At 35.0% G+C, this 26,023-nt stretch overlaps 1 protein-coding gene across 3 annotated transcripts in view; it reads left to right on the top strand.

Annotated features, from left to right (window-relative positions):
• The window catches only part of LOC150110636 (EEIG family member 2), a 140,141-nt gene that overhangs the window by 41,102 nt on the left and 73,016 nt on the right, over nucleotides 1-26,023 (top strand). For all 3 annotated transcript variants that reach the window (XM_090399984.1, XM_090399976.1, XM_090399968.1), the window contains exons 3-4: nucleotides 6,144-6,264; nucleotides 24,709-24,908. In XM_090399984.1, coding sequence (XP_090256110.1) covers nucleotides 6,144-6,264; nucleotides 24,709-24,908 — 321 coding nt within the window. The remainder of the gene's footprint in view (nucleotides 1-6,143; nucleotides 6,265-24,708; nucleotides 24,909-26,023) is intronic.

The raw sequence follows: 26,023 nt of genomic DNA, 5'->3' as shown, positions 1-26,023 counted from the left end.
AATCATCAGGTTGTTATCCGTGGCAAATTCCAGAAGCATTTTCATTTCTTTCTCCATATCCAAATTTTCTCATCCTGTGTTATTTTTGCCAATGTTTGCATTCCAGTCTCCTCCAGTGATGAGTATATCCTGCTTCGGCACCTCATCAGTTTCTAGTTGTAGATCCCTGTAAAATCTCTCAAAGTTTTCATCTGCAGTGGCTGCATATATTTGAATGGTTATGATATTAAATGGTTGGGCACTGAATCTTGTAACCATTATTCTTTCACTGACTGGTTTGTATTCTATCATTGCCTGACAGGCCTTGTTACTTAGCAGGAAACCTATGCCTGCTTCAGGCTTACTTTCATTTCCTGACCAGAGAACTCTTCCGCCATTTGATTCTCTGACAATGTCCATCTCATTTCTGAAATACCCAATATATCACATCTGTATTTCTTGAAGCAATGGTAATTTTACTGTTGTACCAATTGATATTCCATCCTTTACAGGCCTGAGTTTGATTTTATTTTGTCTTTGTTTTCAGTAACTGATTTTTCGATCCAACCCTGATTACTCGATTGGGGACACGGACCCCTTGTTTTACCGGGTGATGTCCGAGCCAGCATGAGTCTTTTCTCTTGTTCTTTGGCATCAGATTTCAATCATGTTTTCTTTTTACTGTCAGCACATCGACACTTATCTGACAAACCCTTAGTCTTCCTTGAAGAGCTTGGGAGAGATGCAAGAAGGAGCATATAGATTTAGGTTTAGGGTGGCCTAAGCTCGTCTTCACGCAGTACCGTCATTGGACTTCTGTAGCATTTTATAGTTACTGAAGTTGTCAACTAACTCACCACGTCCTTTAGTATTGCTGCTTCTTGTCCAGGACTGCCTTTTGGCTATTCGCAGCTAGTCACCATCTCTAGTGACCAGTCCGCAACCTGGGGACCCGTTCGATAGCATGTAGCTTTGCCTCTGGGGAGAAAGACCCTAGACCAGATAAAAATAAAATTAAGATTAATAAAAATAAAAAAAATTCCTAAGTTAATCCATAATACTAATGTATACTGATATATGCAGCCTTTCATGAGTGGAAGTAACATAAAAATTTAGTAGTATTAAATATTCCTGGTCCTTAAATAGGCTAGCATAGCATATCGGCAATCTTCTGGAACAATGCTTTGCAACATTAAGTCATTAAGTTGATGCCATTGATTTTCTAGTGTTGATTGCATTGATCACGTCATCTTCCTCACTTTATTTTTTTAATTTTCTTTCATCATTCATTCATTCTTCTACTCATCTATTTTCATACAGCACAACTCTTCTAATTCCTTCATCCCTGTCATATCAGTTGGTGGTTATTTCATAATCAGTCTCATGTTTGCTTCTCTTCCCCCCCCCCACTTTCCATACTCTGTTATGCTACCTGTGTTTGTCCATTATGTTCCAACTAGCATCTCTGTGACATTTTCATCTGACATCCAGCAATTTTTTAATTGCATTCTTAAATAAATGGAGAGGGGGTGGAAATGAAATGGCTGCCATCTTATGATATTCATATAGAACTTACATGAGCATGAAAGAATAAGAATACTTAAAGTAATGTTTTTCGAAAAAGTGTCACTTTTAGACAGTTCATTCAAATACAATGTAAAACCTTTTTTTTTTTTAAAGTGAATACTTTTAAGTGCTGGAAAAAATTCCTTCACACATTATCATCTGTAAAGGATTTGTTTCCATCCTTGTCCAAGAAATCAAATCTTGATCTCTAGCTTAAAAGTATTTGCCTTTCAAAAGTAATAGCTGAAAACTAAACTCAAAGTAAAAACATCCAAACTCAAAAGCATATCGTCTACATGTTCTCTACTTTCCTTTCTTTTTCCAGCTTCTTAAAAATTATTATTTATAGCTAATGTAAATGACAAGAAGCTTGTAGAGGATGGATTCACCATTACACACCAGAATCCAAACAGCAGTCAAAATAGTGGAAAGAAGCCGGTTGTTCAGTGACAAAGTCAGTTCCATCAGCAGGAAAGGTCATGGCATCGGTGTTTTGGGATGCTAAAGACATTTTGTTTATTAATTATCTTGAAAAGGGTAAAACAATAACCGGGGAATATTATTCAAATCTTTTTTTTAACCAGACTAGATGAAAAAATTCATAAGAAATGACCCAGTTCGCAGAAGAAAAAAATAATCTTTCATCAGGACAATGCACCTGCCCACAAAGGTGTTTTTGGCAACGGGAAAATTAAGGGATCTGCAATATGAATTGTTGGAACATCTATCCTATTTCCCAGATTTGGCTCCCGCTGACTTCTGTCTCTTCCCAAAACTAAAACTCTTCCTCGCTGGTCAGCATTTTTCTTCGAATCAAGAGGTGATTGCAGCTGTAGAGGGATATTTTGCAGATCTTGCTGAGAATCACTACAAGGACAGGATAATGGCACTGGAGCATCACTGGAATAAATGTACTAGTCTTAAGGGAGATTCTATTGAAAAATAAAAATAATTTTGAAATTATAAATGTTTTTTCATTGTTAGACCGAGAAGTTTTCAGACCACTCGTATTTTATACAGGTACAACACTACAGATTTTTCAGTACCATTAGTTTCAGTTTTGCTGAATTAATTGTTTTGCCAGTCCTTCAGAATTCATGTAATAATAATTCACCAGCTCACATCAGAACCATTTATATCTTTCACATGTCACTGAAGTACTATGGACTGCTACAAAGTAAAATATTAAATGTAAAGTATTGTGAATTAAATGATTAAAATACATTTGTATAAATGATAGAAGTGTGTTAATATCAATTAAATGGGTATTAAGTACAAATTACATGATTTAATGAAATACACATATCAGTATAGGCCAAAATGATACAGGTTTATCATTAGAGTATAGTATAAATGAAAATAGGTGTTACTTACTTTTCCAAAGAATGTTACAATAATACTATTCCCAAAGTGTCAAAATTTATAATGTTTACTGGGATTGTAGAGCTAATCACAGAGGTCTGGAAGTCGAAGGTTGTCCGATTACCATCTGTTTCATAGCTAACTTATTCATCATGGATCTCTGATGTTGCAGAAGGGGGGACATCTCTGAATATAATTCAGACAATCATATTCAGATTGTCTGAAGCCTGTTAGCCCTTGCTGTTAACATCCTTCACTGCATGCGTTGCCAATATAATGTCAGTAGCATTATATGATTGCTTGACAAGTTTAGCAGATTCATCCACATACTCAGTAGTTCTTTGTTGAGGACTTTTTTCTATGCGTGCTTTATGGACAGAAATTTCATGAAGCTTCTTAAATCTTTGAAGCCATCTTTCATTATAGATTTACTTAGTATGTTAATGGAATAACTGTTCATCATGTTCATTATTCTTACATAGTTTTTCTAACACTAATTTGCTTCTTGGAATCACTGTATACAGAGAATTTTGATATTTCATTCCTTTGCTCTTTATATCACAAACAGCTGAAGAACCAATATCATGCATATACTTGTAACAGTCTGAACCAAAATACCCACTGAGTTGTTTCTACACTTCTACCTTATCTTGTATCGATAGGGACAAGTTATATCGATGCTTGACACTGCTCACCATTGTGAACCGACCTTTGCTTAGAAACTATGGTTAAATGTAAGCAAAATAGCTAAGAGATCATCACCAAGTAGAGATGTAAATAATTAAGCAAGTGTGCACCACATGCAATGCTATCTGTGGCAGCTCAGTAAACTAGTTGGGTGGTCAAGGGAATGTCAAGCATGTTCTCTTAATTTTGTCTAGACTAAAGGAGATGCCAGACCATTCATTGCCAAAAAATTGGTGGCATACCTGTAGTAATGAATGTGATGTCACAGAACTTTCTAACAATAATTTGCTTCTTGGAATCACTGTATACAGAGAATTTTGGTATTTCATTCCTTTGCTCTTTATATCACAAATAGCTGAAGAACCAATATCATGCATATACTTGTAACAGTCTCTGAACCAAAATACCCATTGAGTTGTTTCTACACTTCTACCTTATCTTGTATCGATAGGGACAAGTTATATCGATGCTTGACACTGTCATCACCGTTGTGAACTGACCTTTGCTTAGAAGCTCCACTTATGGTTAAATGTAAGCAAAATAGCTAAGAGATCATCACCAAGTAGAGATGTAAATAATTAAGCAAGTGTGCACCACATGCAATGCTATCTGTGGCAGCTCAGTAAACTAGGTGGGTGGTCAAGGGAATGTCAAGCATGTTCTCTTAATTTTGTCTAGACTAAAGGAGATGCCAGACCATTCATTGCCAAAAAAATTGGTGGTGTACCTTTGGTAATGAATGTGATGTCACAGAACACATGCAGCAATAACCAGAACAAACTGCCAAGTTTGTTCTGGTTATTGCTGCTATGAAATACTATGAAAAAATGTTGAAACCATAAGATTAATATTATTACCTGATTATTATGGTTACGAAGCCATTTTTGAGCTACGTTTAGGATTCTGTTGCATTTATAACACAAACACAAGAAAACATTGGATAATACTTTACAAATATTTGGGTTTTGAAACTAAAACTATCAGTTTAGATTTAAAAAAAAAAAAAAACTGAAAGCTACCATTGGATTGTTCAAAACAATATTTACCACATACTTTCTCATATTTTTGGCAAAAACATACAATTATTTCATATAAATTAATGATGCCAAGAAATTATATACTTGGTTTAATCCTTTATCCAAGTGTAAACAAACAAAGTTTGTGCCTGAAATATAATCAGGACTAGGGCAAATCATTTATAGAAGCTAATGACTTCACATCACTTGCCTTAGTATCCCATAATGCCAAGCACATATCTTTATATGTGCTTGGCATTATGGATTCTTGTTCTGCATTATTCCTAGCATATCTCCTTGCAGATATGTATAATGCTATTCATTAAGGAAAGGGTCACTACCCAGACTGGTTTCAATCTTTATTGAGGTCTCGTCAATGGGAGCCAGACTCAGAGGTGACATTAAGGTTGAAGTCATATAATCCAAACTAGGACCAAATATAGAAGCTAATGACTTCACATCACTTGCTTTAGTCACTTCCCATAATGCATAGTATTATACATACCTGTAAGGGCATGTGCTTTGCATTATGGGATACTAAGGCAAGTGATGCGAAGTCGACTTCTGTATATGAGTTGCCCTATTCCTGATTATATTTCAGGTGCAAACTTTGTTTGCTTACACTTGGATAAACAATTAAACCAAGTATATAATTTCTTGGTATCTTTAATTTATAGTATAACCAAGTGGAAAAATCTTCCAACCACTATCTCTTATCCAGAGTATTTTAATAACAAAGTGTGACACCTTTTGGCAACTTGTATATCAAAATATGCTTTCTGCATGACTTCAACCTTAATTTCACCTCTGGGTCTGGTTCCCACTGACGAGATCTTCCCTTAATACATAGCATTATACATGTCCACAAGGCGATGTGCTAGGAATAACGCCAAGAACAAGTGATGTGAAGTCATTAGCTTCTATAAATGATTTGCCCTACTCCTGATTATATTTCAGGCACAAACTTTGTTTGTTTACACTTGGATAAAGGATTAAACCAAGTAGAAAAACTTCCAAATACAATTATTTCAATTTAAGTTAGAGTGGTAGATTAAAGTTTCTACATTTGACTCAAACAATTGTATTTAAACTGACAATGATGAAGTAATAGAGTAATCATGGTGTGTTGAATGAGTGGAATGAACTTCCAGTAGAAATTATGCAAGTTCAGTGAATACGAAGAAACACTCACAACTTCCACTTATACCATCATAGTGTTTGGAAATTGTCATCATAAAGTTGAATGTTATCGTTGTATATATTTTTCATAAGGACTTTCAAGATATAATTGCTTGGATTAGTGTTGCAATTGTTTTAATTTCCTGGATATAGTACATAGCACCAAATAGTGCTATATACAAAATTTCACTAAGAGTAAGCATTTCAAGTAGTTTTTTTGATGGTCCTCATATTGTATATAATGTGCCTATCATTGTTGCATAGAAATATAGTACTCATACATAGCAGCATTAGTTATGTATTTTATTGCTTAGAGTTGTAGTGTTTCACTTAGCATTTTCCATTAATTTTTAGAGAAGAGGTGAAAAATCATTCTGTGAAATGGGGAGCACGTTTCTCGTTCAACTGTAAAATGAGTGCCAATGCTTGTACTGGTGTTTTGGATCCTTGCATATGCCGTGTTTCTGTGAGAAAAGTAAGCTTGTTTTCATTTAAATATATTAATTTGGACATAACTTGCATTTTAAGTAATGAAACAAATCAACAAATTCTTACTTTTAGTTTTGTAGAGAATAAACAACATAATTGAAATATAACCTCACTTAAGTTATTTTGGTGGCATAAAATCTTATATATGCCATTATCAAAAACTAGTGTAGTGCTTATGGATTTTTCAAATGAAAGGGGATTAGTTATAATACATAAAGTTTGAAACTGTAGTATAAGCTGAATGGTTATGACTTGGAGGAAGGTGAGGTTACACCTAGGTCTCAGGTGTAACGCTCTAAGTAACAGTGACAATGGAAATTGGTAGAAAAGGCACGGAGCAGAGAATGACCTTCTGTTCTTAAAAAAGTGAGCAGGTCAGTGAAAGAGGAGTTGATTGATTTGATTTCTCTGTTGATGAACTGTATATGATTTTTAAAGAAGTTAGGAGAGCAGTATTTATTCCATTGCTAGATTGATCTAGGATTATAAGTATACATTTCTCAATTATTATTATTACCTGACACCTCCAGGGAGTTCAAAAACTCATCTGGGAGGGCATCTACTCTACAACTCTCTATCTCCACCACCCACAATCATAATGCAGTCGTCATCATCATCAAATTCCTGATATGTAAAGGGGGGTACAGGATATGATAGTGCTACATGAAAAATTTACGTCATTACTAACTTCCTATCTACAATTTTCTTCCAAATCAATCTGTTACCAATCAAGACTCCAACATTATCAGATCTTATATTTCTATCTTTTATGGCACTTTTTACCATATCAATCTACCTATATCTTGGTCTTCCTCTGGGTGTTTTTCTTGCCAACCTGCTAGAGAACACTTGTTTTGCTAATCTTTCCTCTCTCCCATTCTGTTATTAAGTGACCATATCACCTAAGATTAGCTGCTAACACATTCTTGGATGCTAACAATGTCAAGTTCTTTCCTAATATCCCCATTTTTAATATGATATTGCCATTGATGCCATCTGTTCATGCCCCTAATCTTTTTCAGGACTCATATCTGTGGTTGCTAGTCTTTGGTCAAGTGTTTTATTTCTAACCCAGCTCTCAGATCCATAAGTTAAAATTGGTTTGAACACTGTCTTGTATACAGCTAATTTTATGTTTTGATTAATTTCTCTCTTATTCCATATAAATTTTTTTCAGTTGACTTCCTACCGTACTGGCTTTGTTGATTCTGTTGTCTATTTCCATATTTAATTGACCATCTTCACTGAAAATTGTGCCTAAGTAGCAGAAGTGTTTTATTTGTTCTATAGGTTCTCCATTCACGATGCAATTGATATTTTTAATGTTTCTGCCTTTTTCATTGTCTTGTTATTGCTCGTTTTCATATCAAATTTATTACAACAGTTATTCAGTTTAATCATGGAATCTTGCAGACTTGATAGCAGATTTATTTAGAAGTACAACATCATCTGCATTAAGCAAAGAGTTGACATTATCATCTCCAATTTTGATATCAGGTTTAATACCACTTTCCTTCATAATGTGATCCATATAGATAATGAATAACAGAGGGGGATAATGTACATCCTTGTGTACAACCTTTCTGTACTTCAGTTCTAACTGCTGACTTACAACTCAAATAAAGACTAAGTATTGCTTGATATGATGCCCCATTTGATACCATATAACTGTAGCATTTCGAATACTTCTCTCTCTCTTGGCACCTTGTCATATGCCTTTTCCAGATCTATAAAACTTAAATGGGGTGCTTAAGGGTCAAAAGCTGTATAACTGAGAGGAGACCTCCACATAGCCTTTAAAGGAATGTGGAGAACCGACCAGGGCATCTGACCTAATGTCCAATCCTCACCTTCTTGTGGTTCACCCTGTTAGGTATCCACCTGGATACTGAACAAACGAGGATGGCCTGGCAATTTGGAATTTAGCAGACCAAATTGTAATTCTTATTGGCTTAAACCAAATTACAAAATGATGGTACAACATGACAAAATTTCATGCCGGCTGGGGCGTCACCCGGTTAAACAAGGTCCTTGTTGTTTTTACTGGGGAACCAGGGTGAACAGCGAGAAGTCAGCTACTGGAACAAATCTGAAAAAACACCCAAACTCAACATCACCAAAGTTAAAGATCGGTACTATCAACATAAGAAGTGTGAATGGCAAAGAAATGGAGCTGGCTGAGGAATTAGAAAAGTACCAATTTGACATAATAGGGATGACTGAAACAAAAAAGACAAAAGCTGGTGAGATCTTTCTCAGCAATAAATACAAAATGTTATATTCATGCAATGACAATCAAGGAAAAGAAGGAGTAGTCATTATATTCAACACTAAATACGAGGCTAATCTTCTTGAATGGCAAGTAGTCTCAAGTAGAGTGATGTTGGCAAATATCAGAATGGAGAACTGGACAATGAGACTTATTTATGCCTATGGTCCCACAGAAGGTTCTACTAAGGTAGAAGTGGAGGAATTTTTTGAGGATTTGGAGAAAGCATGTGACACAATGAAAAAGAAAAGTTGGTCCTTGTTGGGGTTCTAAATAGCAGAGTAGGAAATGATTGTCAGACATACAAAAATATATTGGGAAAATTTGGAGAAAAGAGCAATGCTAATAATAATGGCAAATATTTGTTGGATTTCTGCTCAGGACATGGACTGGTTATTACTAACACCATGTTCCAACATAAAAATGTGCACAAATTCACATGGAGAGAAGAGGCAAGAAAAAAGAAAAGTCTGATTGACTATGTTATTGTTGATAGTGATGTTTTGTCACTTGTGCAGGACACCAGAGTGTACAGAGGATTTGAAATTGGAAGTGATCACTATTTAGGCTTGAGCAGGATTAAATTGAATTTCATATTGAAAAGAATAACATGTAAGAAAGTTTTAAAGCGAATTAAAGTTGAGCAGCTCTCAGATGTGAACTGTAGGCTAATATACACAAAGATTATTGAAGAAAAAATGAAAAAATTTGAGAACAGGAACCAAACCTTGGAGATTCAGTGTCAAGCCTTGAAGAATTCAATTTAGAAGAATTTAGCCTTGAAGAATACTTGAAGTAGAAAAGGCCATCAAAGGCTTAAAATGTGGAAAGGCAGCTGGAGTAGATGATAGTCAACCAGCAATGCTGAAGTATGGTGGTATTAAAGTCTTGCAGTGGCTTCACTCCATAGTTCAGAAGGCCTGGACAGAGGGACGAATTCCCGATGATTGGAGTAGAGTTCTCATAGTACCCAAAAATAAAAAAGGGAAATAAAACTGATGTGAGAATTACAGAAGTATTTCCCTACTGAGTGTTCCTGGTAAGATATATGCAAGTATACTTGAGAAACGGTTGAGAAGAATTGTAGAAGAAAAGCTTGGTGAAGAACAAGCTGGATTCAGGCCAAATAGAGGCTGTCAGGATTCAATTTTCACTTTACGATTGAGAAATCATGGGAATATAACAAAGGTTTACATTTAAGTTTCATCATGATCAAATTCCTGATATGACCCTCTATGGGAGTCCAGGATATGATAGTACTATATGAACAATTTACATCATTACTAACTTCCAATCTATAATTTTCCTCCAAATCAGTCTGTTACCTGTCAAGACTCCAATATTATCATTATCAGATCTTATATTTCTATCTTCTAAGGCACTTTTTACTGTATCAATCCACCTATATCTTGGTCTTCCTCTGGATGGTTTTCCTGCCAACCTGGCAGAGAACACTTATTTTGCCAATCTTTCCTCACCTATTCTGTTTAAATGACCATACTACCGGAGATTAGCTCTGCTATTGATGCCATCTGTTCATGCCTCTAATCTTTCTCAGGATTCTCATATCTGTGGTATCTAGTCTTTGGTCAAGTGTTTTACTTCTGACCCAGCTCTCAGATCCATAAGCTAAAACTGGTTTAAACAATGTCTTGTATACAGCTAATTTATTGTTCCGACTAATTTCTCTCTTATTCCATATGAATTTATTCAATTGACTTCCTACTATACCAGTTTTTTTGATTCTGTTGTCTATTTCCATATTTAATTTACCATCTTCACTAAAAATCGTGCCTAAGTAGGTGAAATGTTTTACTTGTTCCACAGGTTCTCCGCTCACAATGCAGTTGACCTATTTTCATTGTCTTTGTCTTTTTATTGCTGACCTTTATACCATATCTATTACAACAGTTATTCAATTTAGTCAAGGAATCTTGCAGACTCGTAGCAGATTTATTGATAAGTATAACATCGTCCGCATAAAGCAAAGAGCTGACACATCTCCAATTTTGATATCATGTTTAATACTACTTTCTTTCATAATGTGATCCATATAGATAATGAATAACAGAAGGGATAATGTGCATCCTTGTCTCACACCAGATTTAGCATTGAACCATCTTCCTGTATTTCTATCAATTCTAACTGCTGACTTACAACTCAAATAAAGACTAAGTATTGCTTGATATGATGCCCCATTGGCACCATATAACTGTAGTGTATTGAATAGCTTCTCTCTTTGCACCATATCATATGCCTTTTTCAGATCTACAAAACTCAAATAGAGAGTACAGAGGATTTGAAATTGGAAGCGATCACTATTTAGTCTTGAGCAGGATGAAATTGAATTTCATATTGAAAAGAATAACATGTAAGAAAGTTTTAAAACAAATAAAATTTGAGCAGTTCCCAAATGGGAACTGTAGACTAAAATACACAAAGATTATTGAAGAAAAAATGAAAGAGTTTTAGAACAGGAACCAAACCTTGGAGATTCAGTGACAAGCCCTGAAGAAAACCCTGATTGATTCAGCCAGAGAGGCATGTGATGAGGTTGTCTGCAAGGATAGAAAATCAGAACTCCATGGTGGACACAGGAAGTTAAAGAGGCAGTGAAGGAAAAGAAGAAAGCATATCAAAAGTTCCTGGCAAATAAGTCAGCTTTTGCTCTTAGAGAATAAGAGACAAATGTAAGAAAGTGGAACACTGTGTAAAACTAGCTAAACAAAAGTCATGGGAGGATTTTGGCAACAACATAGAAAATAAATATCAAGAAGGTGGTAAGATATTCTGGAGGTTGTTGAAGAAGCTTAGAAATGGAGGAAAGAATGCTGTAAAAGGAGTTAGTGATGATAAAGGTGTCATAAAAACAGGAGAAAAGGATATCCTTGAAGTATGGAGTAATTACTTTGAAAAACTGCTAAAAGAAACAAGCAGTGATGATAGCACAGTGGTAGAAAACACTGACTATGCATGCAGTCAGGAATACATATCCATACTTGAAGTAGAAAAAGCCATCAAAGGCTTGAAATTGGAAAGAAGGCAGCAGGAGTAGATGATATTCGACCAGAAATGCTGTGAAGTATGGTGGTATAAAAGTCTTACAGTGGTGGCACTGCATAGTTCAGAATGCCTGGACAGAGGGACGAATTCCGGATGATTGCAGTAGAGCTCTAATAGTACCCATATATAAAAAGGGAAATAAGACAATGTGAGAATTACAGAAGTATTTCCCTACTGAGTGTTCCTGGTAAGATTTATGCATGTATACTTGAGAAACAGTTGGGAATGATTGTGGAACGGAAGCTTGGTGAAGAACAAGATAGATTCAAACCAAATAGAAGTTCTCAGGATCAGATTTTCACTTCACGACAAATTGTTGAGAAATCATGGGAATATAACAAAGATCTGTATTTAAGTTTTGTAGATATGGAAAAGGCATATGACAGGGTGTCAAGAGAAAAGTTATTCAAACATGCTACAGTTGTATTGGTATCAAAGGAACATTATATCAAGCAACACTTAGTCTTTATTTGAGTTGTAAGTCAGCAGTTAGAAGTGAAATAAGTATAGGAAAATGGTTTAATGTTAAATCTGGTGTCACACAAGGATGTATATTATTCCCTCTGTTATTCATGATCTATATGGATCACATTAGGTTATACTTTTAAATAAATCCAGTAGAAGTCTGCAAGATTCCCTAACTAAATTGAATAACTGTTGTTTAAAAATTGTGCCTAATTAGCTTCTGCTACTTAGGCACAATTTTTAGTGAAGATGGTAAATTAAATATGGAAATAGACAACAGAATCAACAAAGTTGGTATGGTTGGAAGTCAACTGATTAAATTTATATGGAATAAGAGAGAAATTAGTTAAAACACTAAATTAGCTGTATATAAGACAGTGTTCAAACCAATTTTAACTTTTCGGAGAGCTGGGTTAGAAATAAAACACTTGAACAAAGACCAGAGACCACAAATATATGTCCTGAGAAAGATTAGGGGTGTTAACAGATAGCATTAATGGCAATATATTAAAAATGAGGATATTAGGAAAGAACTTGACATTGTTAGCATCCAGCAATGTGCTAGCAGAGCTAATCTGTGGTAGTATTGTCAATTAAACAGAATGGGAAAGGAAAGATTAGCAAAACAAGTGTTCTCTGCAGGTTGTCAGGAAAAAGACCCAGAGGAAAACTAAGATATAGGTGGATTGATACAATAAAAAGTGCTTTAGAAGACAGAAATATAACATCTGATAATGTTGGAGTCTTGACAGATAATAGATTAATTTGTAGGAAAATTGTTGATAGGAAGTTATTCATGATGTAAGTTCTTCATGTAGTACTATCATAATATCTTGTACACCCCTTGAGGGTACATGTCAGTAATTTTGTGATCGTGATGAATTTCTGATCTTCATTTGGACACTTCAGATATTATGATTAGTTTAGATGTTGTATCCTTGTTTATTGATGTTCCTTTATCTGACAGTATTGAATTACAAGAATCCCATGTGACCAGATCTGTCCACAGTAGTTCAGAATAGGTCTTATAAAGAGGTATAATAACCTCCTTATCTCTGTCTGTCATAGTGGTCTTCAATAACCAGGCAATACTGTGAGCTCTTTTAGCCAATTTTTTTAACCATTAGCATTCCCCAGATCTTAATCCTCATTAATGTCCTACAGACCAGTTCCATCAGTGTTGTACACAACTGGTAATCTTTTCATCCAAAATGCATAACCTTACACTTTGTCACATTAAACTGATGGCTAATCTCTTTTATTCATAATGTCAGTTTATTTCAATCGTCATGCAAGATTTCTCCATAATCTCTATCAACAGTTGCTCTACCAAGTTTTGCATCAGACCACTGACTCTTTTCCCCAAGATCATTTCTCTATATCATTGATACAGATTAAATAACATTGGCCTGGTTACAGAGCTTTGCAACACACTATGGCATACTGCTAGTCATAGGCCTTCTCCTGGACTGTACTTCTCCATCAACTACTCTCTGATGTCGGTCCTTCAGCTGCCTTCTTTCCATATCACATTTGCTCCAATTTATGTAGTAGTTTCATGTGGTATTTTGTTCCAACAATTCATAGTGCAGATCCCTTAATTTTCCCATTGCCAAAAGACCTTTGTGGGCAGGTTGCATTGTCTTGATGAAAGATGATTTTTTTCCTTCTGTAAACCATGTCTTTTGTCACGAATTTTTTCGTCTAGTCTGGTTAAAAGATTCCCCGGTTATTGTTTTACCTTTTTCAAGATAATTAATAAACAAAATGCCTTTAGCATCCCAAAGCACCGATGCCATGACCTTTCCTGCTGATGGAACCAACTTTGTCTTCTTTGGCTCTGAACATCCATAGTAATAAATCGATGCACAAATTTTCAATGCACAAAATAAAATAATAAAATCGATGCACAAAAAAAGCCTGTTCAGAAATTTTCGTGAGAGTGCATTTTTGATCTGCTGTGAGCAAGAGCGCAGCACCCTACATGTTCTTTTGAATTGCCTATAGTCTCAACAATTTCATGCACCTTGACTCGCCGGTCATTGAATACCATATCATGCACTTGATCGATGATTTCTGGTGGTGTTGTTACACTTTTTGGATATCCTTCACGTGGATCATCTTGAACGCTGGTACAGCCATGTTTAAACTTGGCAGCCCATAAACTTTTATGAACTTCGAATGAATTTCTTTTGGCGTTAAACCTTCTTTTACAAAGAATTTTATAACTGCATGATACTCAATTTTATCCATTTCAAGGGATACAGACAACACTTTTGCTTCAGACAGCTTGTATAAAACAAACTACTTGATAGAATGATTTGCAATTTCACATGGATGCTTATGACAGATGTACCAACTTAGAAAAAAAAAATCCTGCTGATAGTGTTGCCATCTATGGTCGAGGCCGAGAACTTTTCAGACCACCCTCATATTTTGTTTTTTTTTAGCCTCTATCTTGCACCAGATGGTTTCATGTACACTGATCTCATGATGAGCTTCTGTTTTTGGCTACAATTCATCTGCTCTCATAAACATTACTTTCCTTCCTCTCCAATCTTTATATCATGGAAACAATTTTTGTATGCTTAAGAAATATTTTTGATAAGTTTTCTTTTGTGTGCTAAAATTTCAAGAAAAGAATGAAGTATATCACACTTGGCTTTCATTGAAACCACTATCAGATAGCCGTTTCAACGAAAAAATTTTACTTTTAGAAAACTGATGACACTCCAAAAAAAGGACTAAAAGCAAGAAACTTGTTATGTTCATGTGACTACCAGACTTGGAAATTAGTCCATTGCATCCTATTCCTGAAGAATGACTAATCTTTACTGTCAAACTGCTATCCATCTCACTTCAATTCTCTTGAGAGTAATGGAAAAATGTATGAATAGTAAAAATCCATGCCACCTAGAAAACTATCATCTGATAATTAATTGCCTGTATGATTTTGCCTTTGTCAGTCAGCAAGAATCTTCTTGTTAATGCTATTCACTTTTGGACCAATGTTTTGAATAAGTTCAAAGAAATTCAAAAGTTAGTATCTTATGGCATCTGATTGTACATAATGCAAAGACCTAGTAAGTAATGTCTCCTGTCTTAAGATCTCATTGAGTTAGTGTTTATTTAATGCCAAGCTAGACAACTGATTTGCAAAAGTGTGAAGATAAACCTTAAGATAGGGTGGTACATTAGCTCAGTATTAATTTATTTTGCGGTTGATGTTTAGGTATTCTAGTTCCCCATTCCTACTGTCTTTATTCTGTGTGTGTGTGTATGTGCGAGAGAGAGAGACCACACACACACACACACACATATGGCAATGATGGGCTATAATAGTTCTTGTACTTCTCATGTGTGGAATAAAAAAAAATGACCAGAAATCACATCCAGTTTTGCTGGATGTGATTTCTAGTCAATCATACATTCTTCCCACTTTTTTCATTTTACTAAACTTACACTATTCATGCATGCATGCATAGTTCAAGTTTACATACAACAGAAAGATAAAGATAGAAAGAGAAGAAAATAACTCTTGGAATACCCCTTACCAAATTCTAATTTCTAAACCATTCTTCATGAGCAATAACTTCAATTCCAGCATAGTTGAATCCTGTCTCTCTTACTGCAGAAAGAATTTACTTACAGTTTATGTTTGGGATAATTAAAATCTCCAGCCTTTCATGGTATAAATATTTCACAAATAAAAACTGTCTTCTCAGCATCAAAGAAATTAGATTTTTGCTTTTACTCTATACATTATTTTACCTCCAAACAATTGGATTCTATGCAAATTGTATTTCTCAAACTGATTCCTTGAGAACTATGCAAGAATAATCGACAGTGCAGAGGAGAGCAATTTAAGTCGCAGTTTAAATTTTTATGTTGCTCATTGTGTGACCACAACTCTGCTCATGAAAGTCCTGAAGTGACTTGAAAAAGTACTGTATTTGATCTCTAGAGCAGAACTAGAATATTTAACTCTTAGCCCAGCTACAGTAGCATAAAGATGGTTAAATTTATTTAAGCATCTTTCTACAGAAAAATTTTGTTAATTAATTTATTAAATTGGATTATATGATGTGTATAAATATTACTATGTTGATAAGATTTTAAACTGTCTTTTAGAACAATATTCCATTGCAAGCTGAATGCAGGTACAGTGCTATTAGTTTCGCTATCAGTAGAAGACCAGTGAGGCAATTAAGCCTATTCTCACCTCAGTTAGTCACTGATGGGTATGGCATTTCATTTAGCAGCAACAAGAATTAGCTTACTTCCTTTCATCATCAGAACTAAATTGCATATGCTTTTCTCTGGACTATATTACTATATCAAGTAAAAGAGAAGCTTTTACTTGATATAGTACATATGACATACGAGGAAGAATGCATGTTAAGGGGAGTTAAAAAGGAATGGATATATGAGAAGCAAGAGTTATAAATGATTGCCTTAAGAAGAAAAATACCAGGAAGGTACTGGTTTTCTGTTATTACTGTAACTGCCTATGGGTAAGTTGATTTATCTTTAGTGGTAAAAACATTTGTGATTGAAGATTGAAAGGAAAACCATACAGCATGTTTATGGACCTGAGGTGTTGTCATTTTCACGTTGGAGCATGTGCATTTCTTTGCTATTTTGGATAATGTTTATGATGTGACTCACATAGTGGATGGTGATAGCATTACTAAAAATCTTTCTGAAGAGAAGATCATGGATTAGGGTAAAGGACTGATTATTATTTTTTTTATTTTGATATTGTTGGAACTTAGAAAAGTGTGGTTTATATGCAATCACCATCCCCTATGTCTGAAGCACATCAGAAAAAATATCTAGAATCATAAAGAAATACAATCTTTGCACCACTTTCAAGCCCTACATCAAACTAGCTACCCTTGTTCACTCCACTAAAGACATCCTTCACCTCTCAGTTCCAGGTGTATATAGAGTTCTTTGGCAAGTTGGACTACATTGGATAGACTGGAAGATCAGCTACCATCCGAATTGAAGAACATAAAAAATGCATCCATAGTCCTGAATTATGGTCAGTCTGGCCTTGCATACCATGCTTTGGATACAGCTCACAGAATCAATGGGGGAAAATACCATCATGCTCCATCACAGTAAATTTAAAACAGAAAGACTGTTTTTAGAATCTGCTGCTACTCTTAAAAATCAGCCTAATTTGAGTAAATATGGTTGCATTAAACTTCTCAAAATATAGGAACCACTAATACTTCAAGATCCCGGTTTACATTCTAGTCTGCCAACAGGTCTATAGAGGGTGCTCCACTCAGTTAGGACTCCAGTCTTTCGTCCACGTGTTTCAGTTAGTTCTGTGCTACCTTTTGTGTGTATCTCATTTTGTCCTTCTTGACAATGTCTCTGTAACTAAGATGAAATATTGGAAATATTAAATACTATTTTTAATCGTGTCCTAGTGCTGTTTCACTCCATTAAACTTTTATCATGAGTTTTTCCTCATAAGCCCTAATACACAGTCTTTGCCATTTCTAATACCCTCAGACTTTGGACACCTTCCATGACATACTGTTAAGAAAGTATCTATTAATAGCTGCATAAATTCCATTTCTATCTCCCCATATGCCTTTTTGCTTCTTTCACTCTGTTCCCATAGTTGAAAGTTCCACAGTGATTACTTGCTACATTGAGTTAATTTGATAATGCATCCATATCTCCTTTTACTTCCCTTAGCCCTGTACCAACCCCCGCCCAAACCTCAACAAATTTGTTTGTATGAAACTGCCCCAAATTTGGGAAGTGCTCATTCTTGATACTTCAGCCTGACAGCCAAGGATACCTATTTTGGTTAACTGAGAAGCACCATTTAGAACTTTAGGCTTATTTTTGGTTGTTGATGAGTCTTGGAAGAAGAAAAGTGTTGATCTTTTCAATATACAGAAAAACACAACCACAACTGGAAGATTCCCATGTCCTGATTCACACCACCATTTATTACAAAAGATAGGTATATGATTTAAATGTGGAACATAGCCTATAGCATCTCTAGTATGACAGAAAAAAAGTAATGAAGAACATTACCTTAAATGTACCTCTCTCACGCAATGGGTTTGAAGTGAAGACAACAAAATTTTACACGTCACCGACAGCTCTTTCTACCAAACAAGTTATCAAAAATGCAGTTACCTTATTGTACATCAAGATCACATAACAAGGTTGCAGCGATGCTTCAGAATTATATTAAAGTGGCTTCTATCCCAGTGTACATGATTTCTTAAGTTCTTGCATGCACCAAAACCACCACGTTCACCAGTAAAGAAACCAGTAGTATGTAAAACTGTTTGCTCTTGTGATAATTGCTATGTAGACCTGCCTAATAGTATGATCCAGGGGAAATCTGAAATGTCAGAATGTATAAAGGATGTTGAAAAGAAAAGCATGGATCAGGATTAGCATTTCACATAACAAACATAGGCTGCCAAGTAATTTGACTGAAAACTAAAACTGAAATGCTGTATATCATAACTATTATATAAGAGAGTTTAAAGATGTCTCAGAAATGCCCTATTCCCCCTCCCCCACAATGCATCAAATCAAAAATCAATAAAAACCCATTGTTGTTAAGAATTTAACAATAGTAGAATCTGTAGATGTGATATGCATTATGCTACAGAACATGATGGCTGTAACTAGCTGTTTGATCACATGCACATTGTTTAATCCAGCAGTTTTTTTCACTCTGTTAAATTTTTCAAAAAAACTCTGTTGGGTGTAATTATATGTTTGTAGTTATTTTTTCATCAAGTGCTGTCCAAGTAATATATTCTGCACCCCTAATAATGCAAGTCTCATGACTTACAAAAAATTGTCGGGTTTTGTTGTTACTTTAAGGAAACTAGTTCTTGTTAATAAATGTGTGATCTCTCTACCAGAAACCAAATGAACGTATTATCTTCTGTTAAGCAAGTTTTGCTGATGCCTATAATTTTTTAGCAAGTTCAAGCTAACCATTGTCAAAAACTCCTCACTCTGTTCCTTAAACTTTTAGTATTAGTATACATGCATTGTGATAACCCACAGCTATTCTTGAATCTTTTAATGAGTGTATCATTCAGATTTGAGGACATGGGAAACTGCATTCAGCAATCTATGATCTTATTCTCATACTTGCTTGCATACTTCCTGATTTGCACAACCATTCTCTCACTGACCGAACCTTTCACCTCCTAACTTAAGATCCTTTCAAGTGCAATTCATCTTATTTATACAAGCCCTTTTGTCCATCAAATTCACTCTAAACAACTAATGACTTGACACTGTTGCTCCTCCACAACTTTGACTCATTTGCAGTCTTGGCCATTTTGGTACGCTATTATAATATATTGACAAGAGAGACTTGCATCTTTACTCTTTTACTGTTCTTTTTTCTAGTGATTTTATTTTCTTGCATTTTTGTTTTTTCATCTTTTAAATAATTTTTCTTTCCCTTTTTTGAAATCTGACAACATCACTAATATCTTAGTAATAATATTTTTGGTTTATAGATCAAGTGTTGATCAATTTTATTAACTTAACCAACTAGTTTCGCCAAACTTTAACTGTTGGCGTCTTCAGGGCACTTACATATAGGCTGAAACAATCTCTCAATTATGTGTAACTATAAAACTGACTAGAATAATTACAAATAAAATAGTATCGAACGTACGTGAAACACATATCGTGTGTACAAGATTAGCTAGCTGTTGCTAAGGAACTTTCTGTAGTTTGTATTAAAGTTCATTTCTTTTGTTTTTAAAGATTTGATTAGGGTTTTCCATATTTCTGGGAGTATTAGGCCTTGATTTCTGTTAAGGTTGACAGTAGAATGGGTGAGTGTGGCTGCTTCTTTGAAAATTCTTGAATGGTATTCTTCCTCTAAGTAAGGGGAACAACTTTTGTCCCACTCGATGACATGGTTAGTTGTAGAGAAATGAGACGATAGGCCAGAAATGTCCTGTCTGTTGTTTTTGACATAGCCAATGTGCTCTTTTTGCTTGATTTCAAGGCTTCTCGAAGTCTGTCCGATGTAACTAGAGCCATACAAGCATGGAATATTATAAACTCCAGCATATTTATAGAAAGGGTGGTTGTCTTTTGGAGATCTTAGTAGTTTATGAATAGATTCTATTGGTTTAAATGTTACTCTTGTTTTGTGTTGTTTGAGGAGGTTGGCGAGTGGGACAAAAGTTGTTCCCCTTACTTAGAGGAAGAATACCATTCAAGAATTTTCAAAGAAGCAGCCACAGTCACCCATTCTACTGTCAACCTTAACAGAAATCAAGGCCTAATACTCCCAGAAATATGGAAAACCCTAATCAAATCTTTAAAAACAAAAGAAATGAACTTTAATACAAACTACAGAAAGTTCCTTAGCAACAGCTAGCTAATCTTATACACGCACTACGTATTTCACGCACGTTCGATACTATTTTATTTGTAATTATTTTAGTCAGTTTTTTACAGTTATTCTTGTCAGTTTTATAGTTGCACATAATTGTGAGATTGTTTCAGCCTATATGTAAGTGCCCTGAAGATGCCAACAGTTAAAGTTTGGCAAAACTAGTTTAAGTTAATAAAATTGATCAACACTTGATCTATAAACCAAAAATATTATTACTAATTCTCAGGATCAAGAAAATAAACCTTCATTATCACTAATAACTTTAATCTTTGCACCAGGAAAGCATAATTTTATCGCATGCTCATTAAGCACATACCTAATAATGAAATCATACAGTCGTCCAGCCTGGTTGGCTGAGTGGATAGCATATCCACTCTCTAACTAACAGGTTTTGGTTTTGTATCCCACTGTGTAAAAGCCTGCTCCGGATGAGCTTCTTTAGCTCCTTGAGTTTATCTTTTTTTTTTTCTTTTCAATAGTATCTCCTTATTCAGCCTTTTTTTTATGTTGCTCCCACCCACAAAAGGTTGTTTGCAAATCTGTAGTACATTTTGTACTCAATTATATATATTATTGAGGACAGGTAATCCTCGTATAATGCGGTACTTATACAACTTGGTCTACAAATTGCAGTAACCCTTGTTCAACGCAGTTTTGATAGAAACACAGGCTACAAATTGTACTAACCTTTTATCTTTTCTTTCTTTTTTTTTTTTTTTTTTTTCCTTACCATGCTACTTAAAAATCAAATTTTATCTTTGTTAAATTTGTGTCTGTCCATATCGCGCATGTAGTTATAAGTAGCGAATTTATATTAGGGGAAATACCCTTTAGCAGGCATGTTTATCGTATAAATACCATTTAGCAGACATCAGTTGTTTTACCGTATAAAGTGTTTATTGTAGAAAGTTGTTTTCGTTTTCTGCCAGGTTAAAAATCATAAGTGTGTTAATCTCAAGCTGAGCACTTTCTTTTCTGGTGAGTTACATTCAATATATAATACTTTTTTATGTAAAAATATTATTTTAATAGTTACGGCCACTTAGAGGGCTTTTGCAATATGGTTGAAAACGAAATTAGTGAATTAAAAAAATTTGTTTCCAGATGATGATGTAATTTTGTTACAGAGCAAATAGCAGATAAGAATAAGCTTTAATAACAATAGCAAATAATGTGTAAAATTAAAATAATGTAGAACAGAAAAACTATCTTTTCAAAGTTCATTATGAGCTCCGGCTATTCTGTTTGGCAAGGAAAATTTTCCAAACAAACTGAAGGGACAGCCATGGGATCTCTGCTTACTCCCCTCCCTCCCCCCCCACCACCATCACCGCCATTGAAGTTCTCCATGAAGTAGTTAGTCCGGTGTGCGTGGACTAACTACTTCTTGGAGAACTTCAAAGAGAAAGCTTAAACTCTCCCCTGCATAAACTTATTGTTCAGCTACACTGAGTAAATGATGTGTACGTTTACCAACAGTCGTTCCTCTTTCCCCTTTCCAACAGTATGCGATTATTAAAACTCTATATAACAGGTAAAGTTAATTAGTTTAGATTGTTTTCATCACTGAACTGAACTTGATTACATTTGCAAAATCTTCTTAGCCAATCTCCAATCTCCACCATATCTAAAAAATTTTTTAAATCCCAAACCACATAACCTTCTCCCATCTTCCCCCCCCCCCCTTCAGACCAGACTACACCAAAACCATCACCATTCCATCTATCCAGGACATATCTGAAAAACTAGCAGATATTGTAAAAAAAAAATACAGACTTTTGCATCCCTTATCCACTCCACCAAACACCATCTCTGCAGTCCCTTGCAGTTGTAAACTATCCCACTATGGCCAGCAACAGCCAACATCAGAATCACCAGATACAAGGACTACATCTGTTTCCACCACAGCCACTCAGGACTTGCAGATCATGCCATGCATTCTTTGGACACCACTACAAGACATGCTGGAAGAAGGCCACTCTACTCCACTGCAGCAAATATAAATACAAGGGACTATTCCTTGAAGCAGTCTCAGCCTTAAACTACCCAAACCTCAACAAATTTTGATGTATGAAACTGCCCCAAATTTAGGAACTATTCACCGTCTGCTTCAGCCCAACAGCCAAGGACAACCACTGGGGGGGGGGGGGGGACACTATTCAGGACTTTAGGTTCAGTTTTGGTTGCCATAGTTCAGCCTCATTTACTCAGTATAGTGCCTACACATATCATATTGAACTCTGTTCCTGATGATAGTAATTTGAGTTTACCAAAAAATTGAAAATATATGTAATTTCCTTTAAAAAAAAATAAAGTTATTACCAAAAAAACTCATGGGCTAATTATATTTCAGTAAATTACTTATCATGATTCCTAGTTTGGTTGTGTGATGAACATAAATAAGAAAGGAAAGATTTTTCTCTGTCTTACACTTTCTTACACTTCTATAACAATATTCAGATTAATGATTGAACAATTTTTTTTTTTTTTAACATGAAATTCAGCACTGTTCAAAACTTTGCATGACCAGTTGTCAGAAATAGTTTAGATTCTCTGCTTGTTTGTTGAAAACTTAAGTACAAAATAATTTTCTTCACTGATCATTATTGCTCTTCGTGTACATCCTTCACTGTTTCCTTTCTATTTCCAAATTAAGAAGAAAATGTCTACCTATAAAACCAGCAGAATACCCTCATTCAAATTGACTTACCTTCCTCTTTAGTATTCAGAACAGTGAAGTCCTTCGTACTTTGAGCTTGAGATATCTTGTATGCTATGAGTGTTCCTTTATATATTACTCTCAAGAGGAATGATATCCAGAAATGTGTTCTGGATATCATTCCTCAATAGTAAAATGTGTTTACTTTGGCATCTTAAATGATCAGTTACTCTGGTGCTTCCCCCCCCCCCCCCATCTTTTTTTAAAAGCACTTTCTTTTTCTTCCCTTTTTGCTTCTGTTTCAACTTTATTCTTACATGTGAGACTTGAAAAAACATTTCTTTTCTAATGAAAACTTTTTTTTTTTAATCCACTGCATTCTTCTCTTTTTTGCTCTGTTCACACCTGTTCCCTCTAATAACTCCCCAATTCCTCTTGATACTTGTGTTCAGCTGTTTACATCTCTCTTCCTGTGAATTGAAGAGCCCAGTTAATCTAGCAAAATCTTTATGCATGCTTATGACAGCTACTAGTCACCACTGCAGTACCACATAGTGTAAGTATACAACACGGTGTGTTCAGAATGTAACTTTTTTTTGCAAAGAGTGGTCAGCATTAGTTTTTACTTTAATTTTTTTAAAATTGTCAGTATCTCTCATGAAGAAATAAAAATAAGTTAATCCAGTTTAATTGAATCATTTATATTTTAAATCAAAACTACAGTTAGAAAACCATGATGTAGTGATATTTATTTTAACATCATTTTTGTATATTGCAAATATAATTATGGAAATATATCAGACTTTGTAAGAATTCATACAAAGAAATTTTATTTCACAAGATGTATATTCAAGACATGGATTTTAGTTATTCTAAAGCCAATTTAGAAAATAATCATCTCCAATTCATATAAAACAAGTACTGATTACAAAATGTAATAGTTGAAAAGCAGATATGCTAAACCACATAGGCAGCTGGCTGGCAATTGAATTCACTGATGCTCTTTTGTCATGCATCTGAGATAGGTGTTAACAGAGGCATGCAGCATTCATGTGACATCTGTGCATATATCAGGAAGCCTGGCCATTTGTTACAGTTAACTCATTAAACATTTGTAATAATGAACTTGATTATCCCCATCATCGTTAATGCTTTTATACTAAAGATATCATAAGGTCATACATTACAGATTAACATATGCAAAACTTTGGTCTGGTCTGCAGTTGTTATTGCTGCTTGTATATATTTGGTATAACTTCTGCATAAGTTTTAAGGATGAGCAATTTTAACTTGAAATAAGATCAGTTTTTTTAAAAAATTAACATTGCTTATAACCAGAATTGTATTAATGTGAATGTTGCACCCTGTATTTTACTTAAACAAATATTATTGATTTTGAACTTGGCATGTTACTTTAAACAAAATTTGGTAAGGGATATGATAAAATCATCTGAAGTGATTGTAAAATGGCAACTGAATATTAATAACATTTTATATAGCCTTTGGATGTTTTTCAATTCTAACATTTTATATATTTTATAATTATCAGGAGGTAAAAGGAGGCAGGTCCTTCCAAAAATTAGGTTATGCAGACCTCAATCTTGCAGAATTTGCAGGAGCAGGTGCAGGTCCAGGAGTTAAAAGACGTTATCTTCTGGAAGGCTATGATACAAAACATCGTCAGGATAATTCAATTTTACAAATTACTCTTGTTATGACACTTCTTTTTGGGGATCCCTGCTTTAAATGGTAAGTAATAACATGTGTAAAATGAAGTAAACTTAGCAATACCTATTGATAACCTATTTTTAATAATTTACATTTATATTAACTATCAAACCAAACTTTCAAACTGAGGCATGTCCTCTTGAGTTGTTATTCAGACCTGTTAACCAGAATGTTGGTTTAGGATGAAAATATTTATATTGCTTGCATTTGCAAATCTAGTTATATCAAATGTGAAGCTTTATTATACTCATAAGTATTCTGAGCTCTCAGAGTGCGTTAAAGTTTGAGTTCTGATAGCAGCATACGTAGCCTTTCTCAACTAGCTGGCATTAAAGTTATCAGTTTTCTTGTTTTGCTCATGTTCAGAATTGCAAATGTTTACCTGGCTATTGTTTATCTGACCCTTAAAATTCAGACTTTCATATTTTGATTTGTCTTAAATTATTCTGAATGTTGACAAATTGCTGAATTTCATTGTCAAACACTATCCTTTATTACTGTCACTTCTTTATGTATCCATAACAGTACAGTAACCTGTGATGCTTTCTATAACGCCCTCTCATGGGCCACCTCTCCATGTTTGAGGGAGACCTCCATGGGGTTGTACTGGCCCTCTTTATTCTTTGCTCTACTTCTGATTCTTTGATGCTATCCTGTCTTCCAGACACAATCACTAAGAGCTAATCCAATGCCCTACTGCTGCTTTGTTTGCTGTGAAGTGTGACTTGTGAACATCTGGAGGGGGGGGGGAGATCATAGTAGTCTTGCATTGTTTTGGCCTCTGCTTTAGCAAAATGAGCAGCTCTAGATGGCCTGCCCATGGTCAGTTGGCTAGTGGACCTGCCTGTAAGTGTCAGTGGCATTGCAGTAAGTCTCTCTCTTCCCATGGTCTGTGGTTGTGGCTGAGGCTTGCTGTGGTATATCACTAGGGTAGCCCCTAACATTCCCCCTTCAAGCTTGCCAGTGGGTAGGCACTGTGTGTGTGTGTCCTTGGTGGGTGGGGAGCTCTGGCACTGAAGAAAAAAAATCCTTTCAACATGAATTTTTCAGAGGCCCTGACAAATTCCCAACCAAGTACTGTTATCATAGATACATCACTTGATTACAGAAGTAAAAAACAAGACATGTGACAACAG

Source organism: Typopeltis vanoorti, chromosome 1 (assembly GCF_054136105.1).
Source record: "Typopeltis vanoorti isolate ZY-2024b chromosome 1, IOZ_Tvanoo_1.0, whole genome shotgun sequence".
Classification (NCBI taxonomy): domain Eukaryota; kingdom Metazoa; phylum Arthropoda; class Arachnida; order Uropygi; family Thelyphonidae; genus Typopeltis; species Typopeltis vanoorti.
Note: the sequence above shows the minus strand (reverse complement) of the source record. Positions and strands in the feature narration are given on the sequence as shown.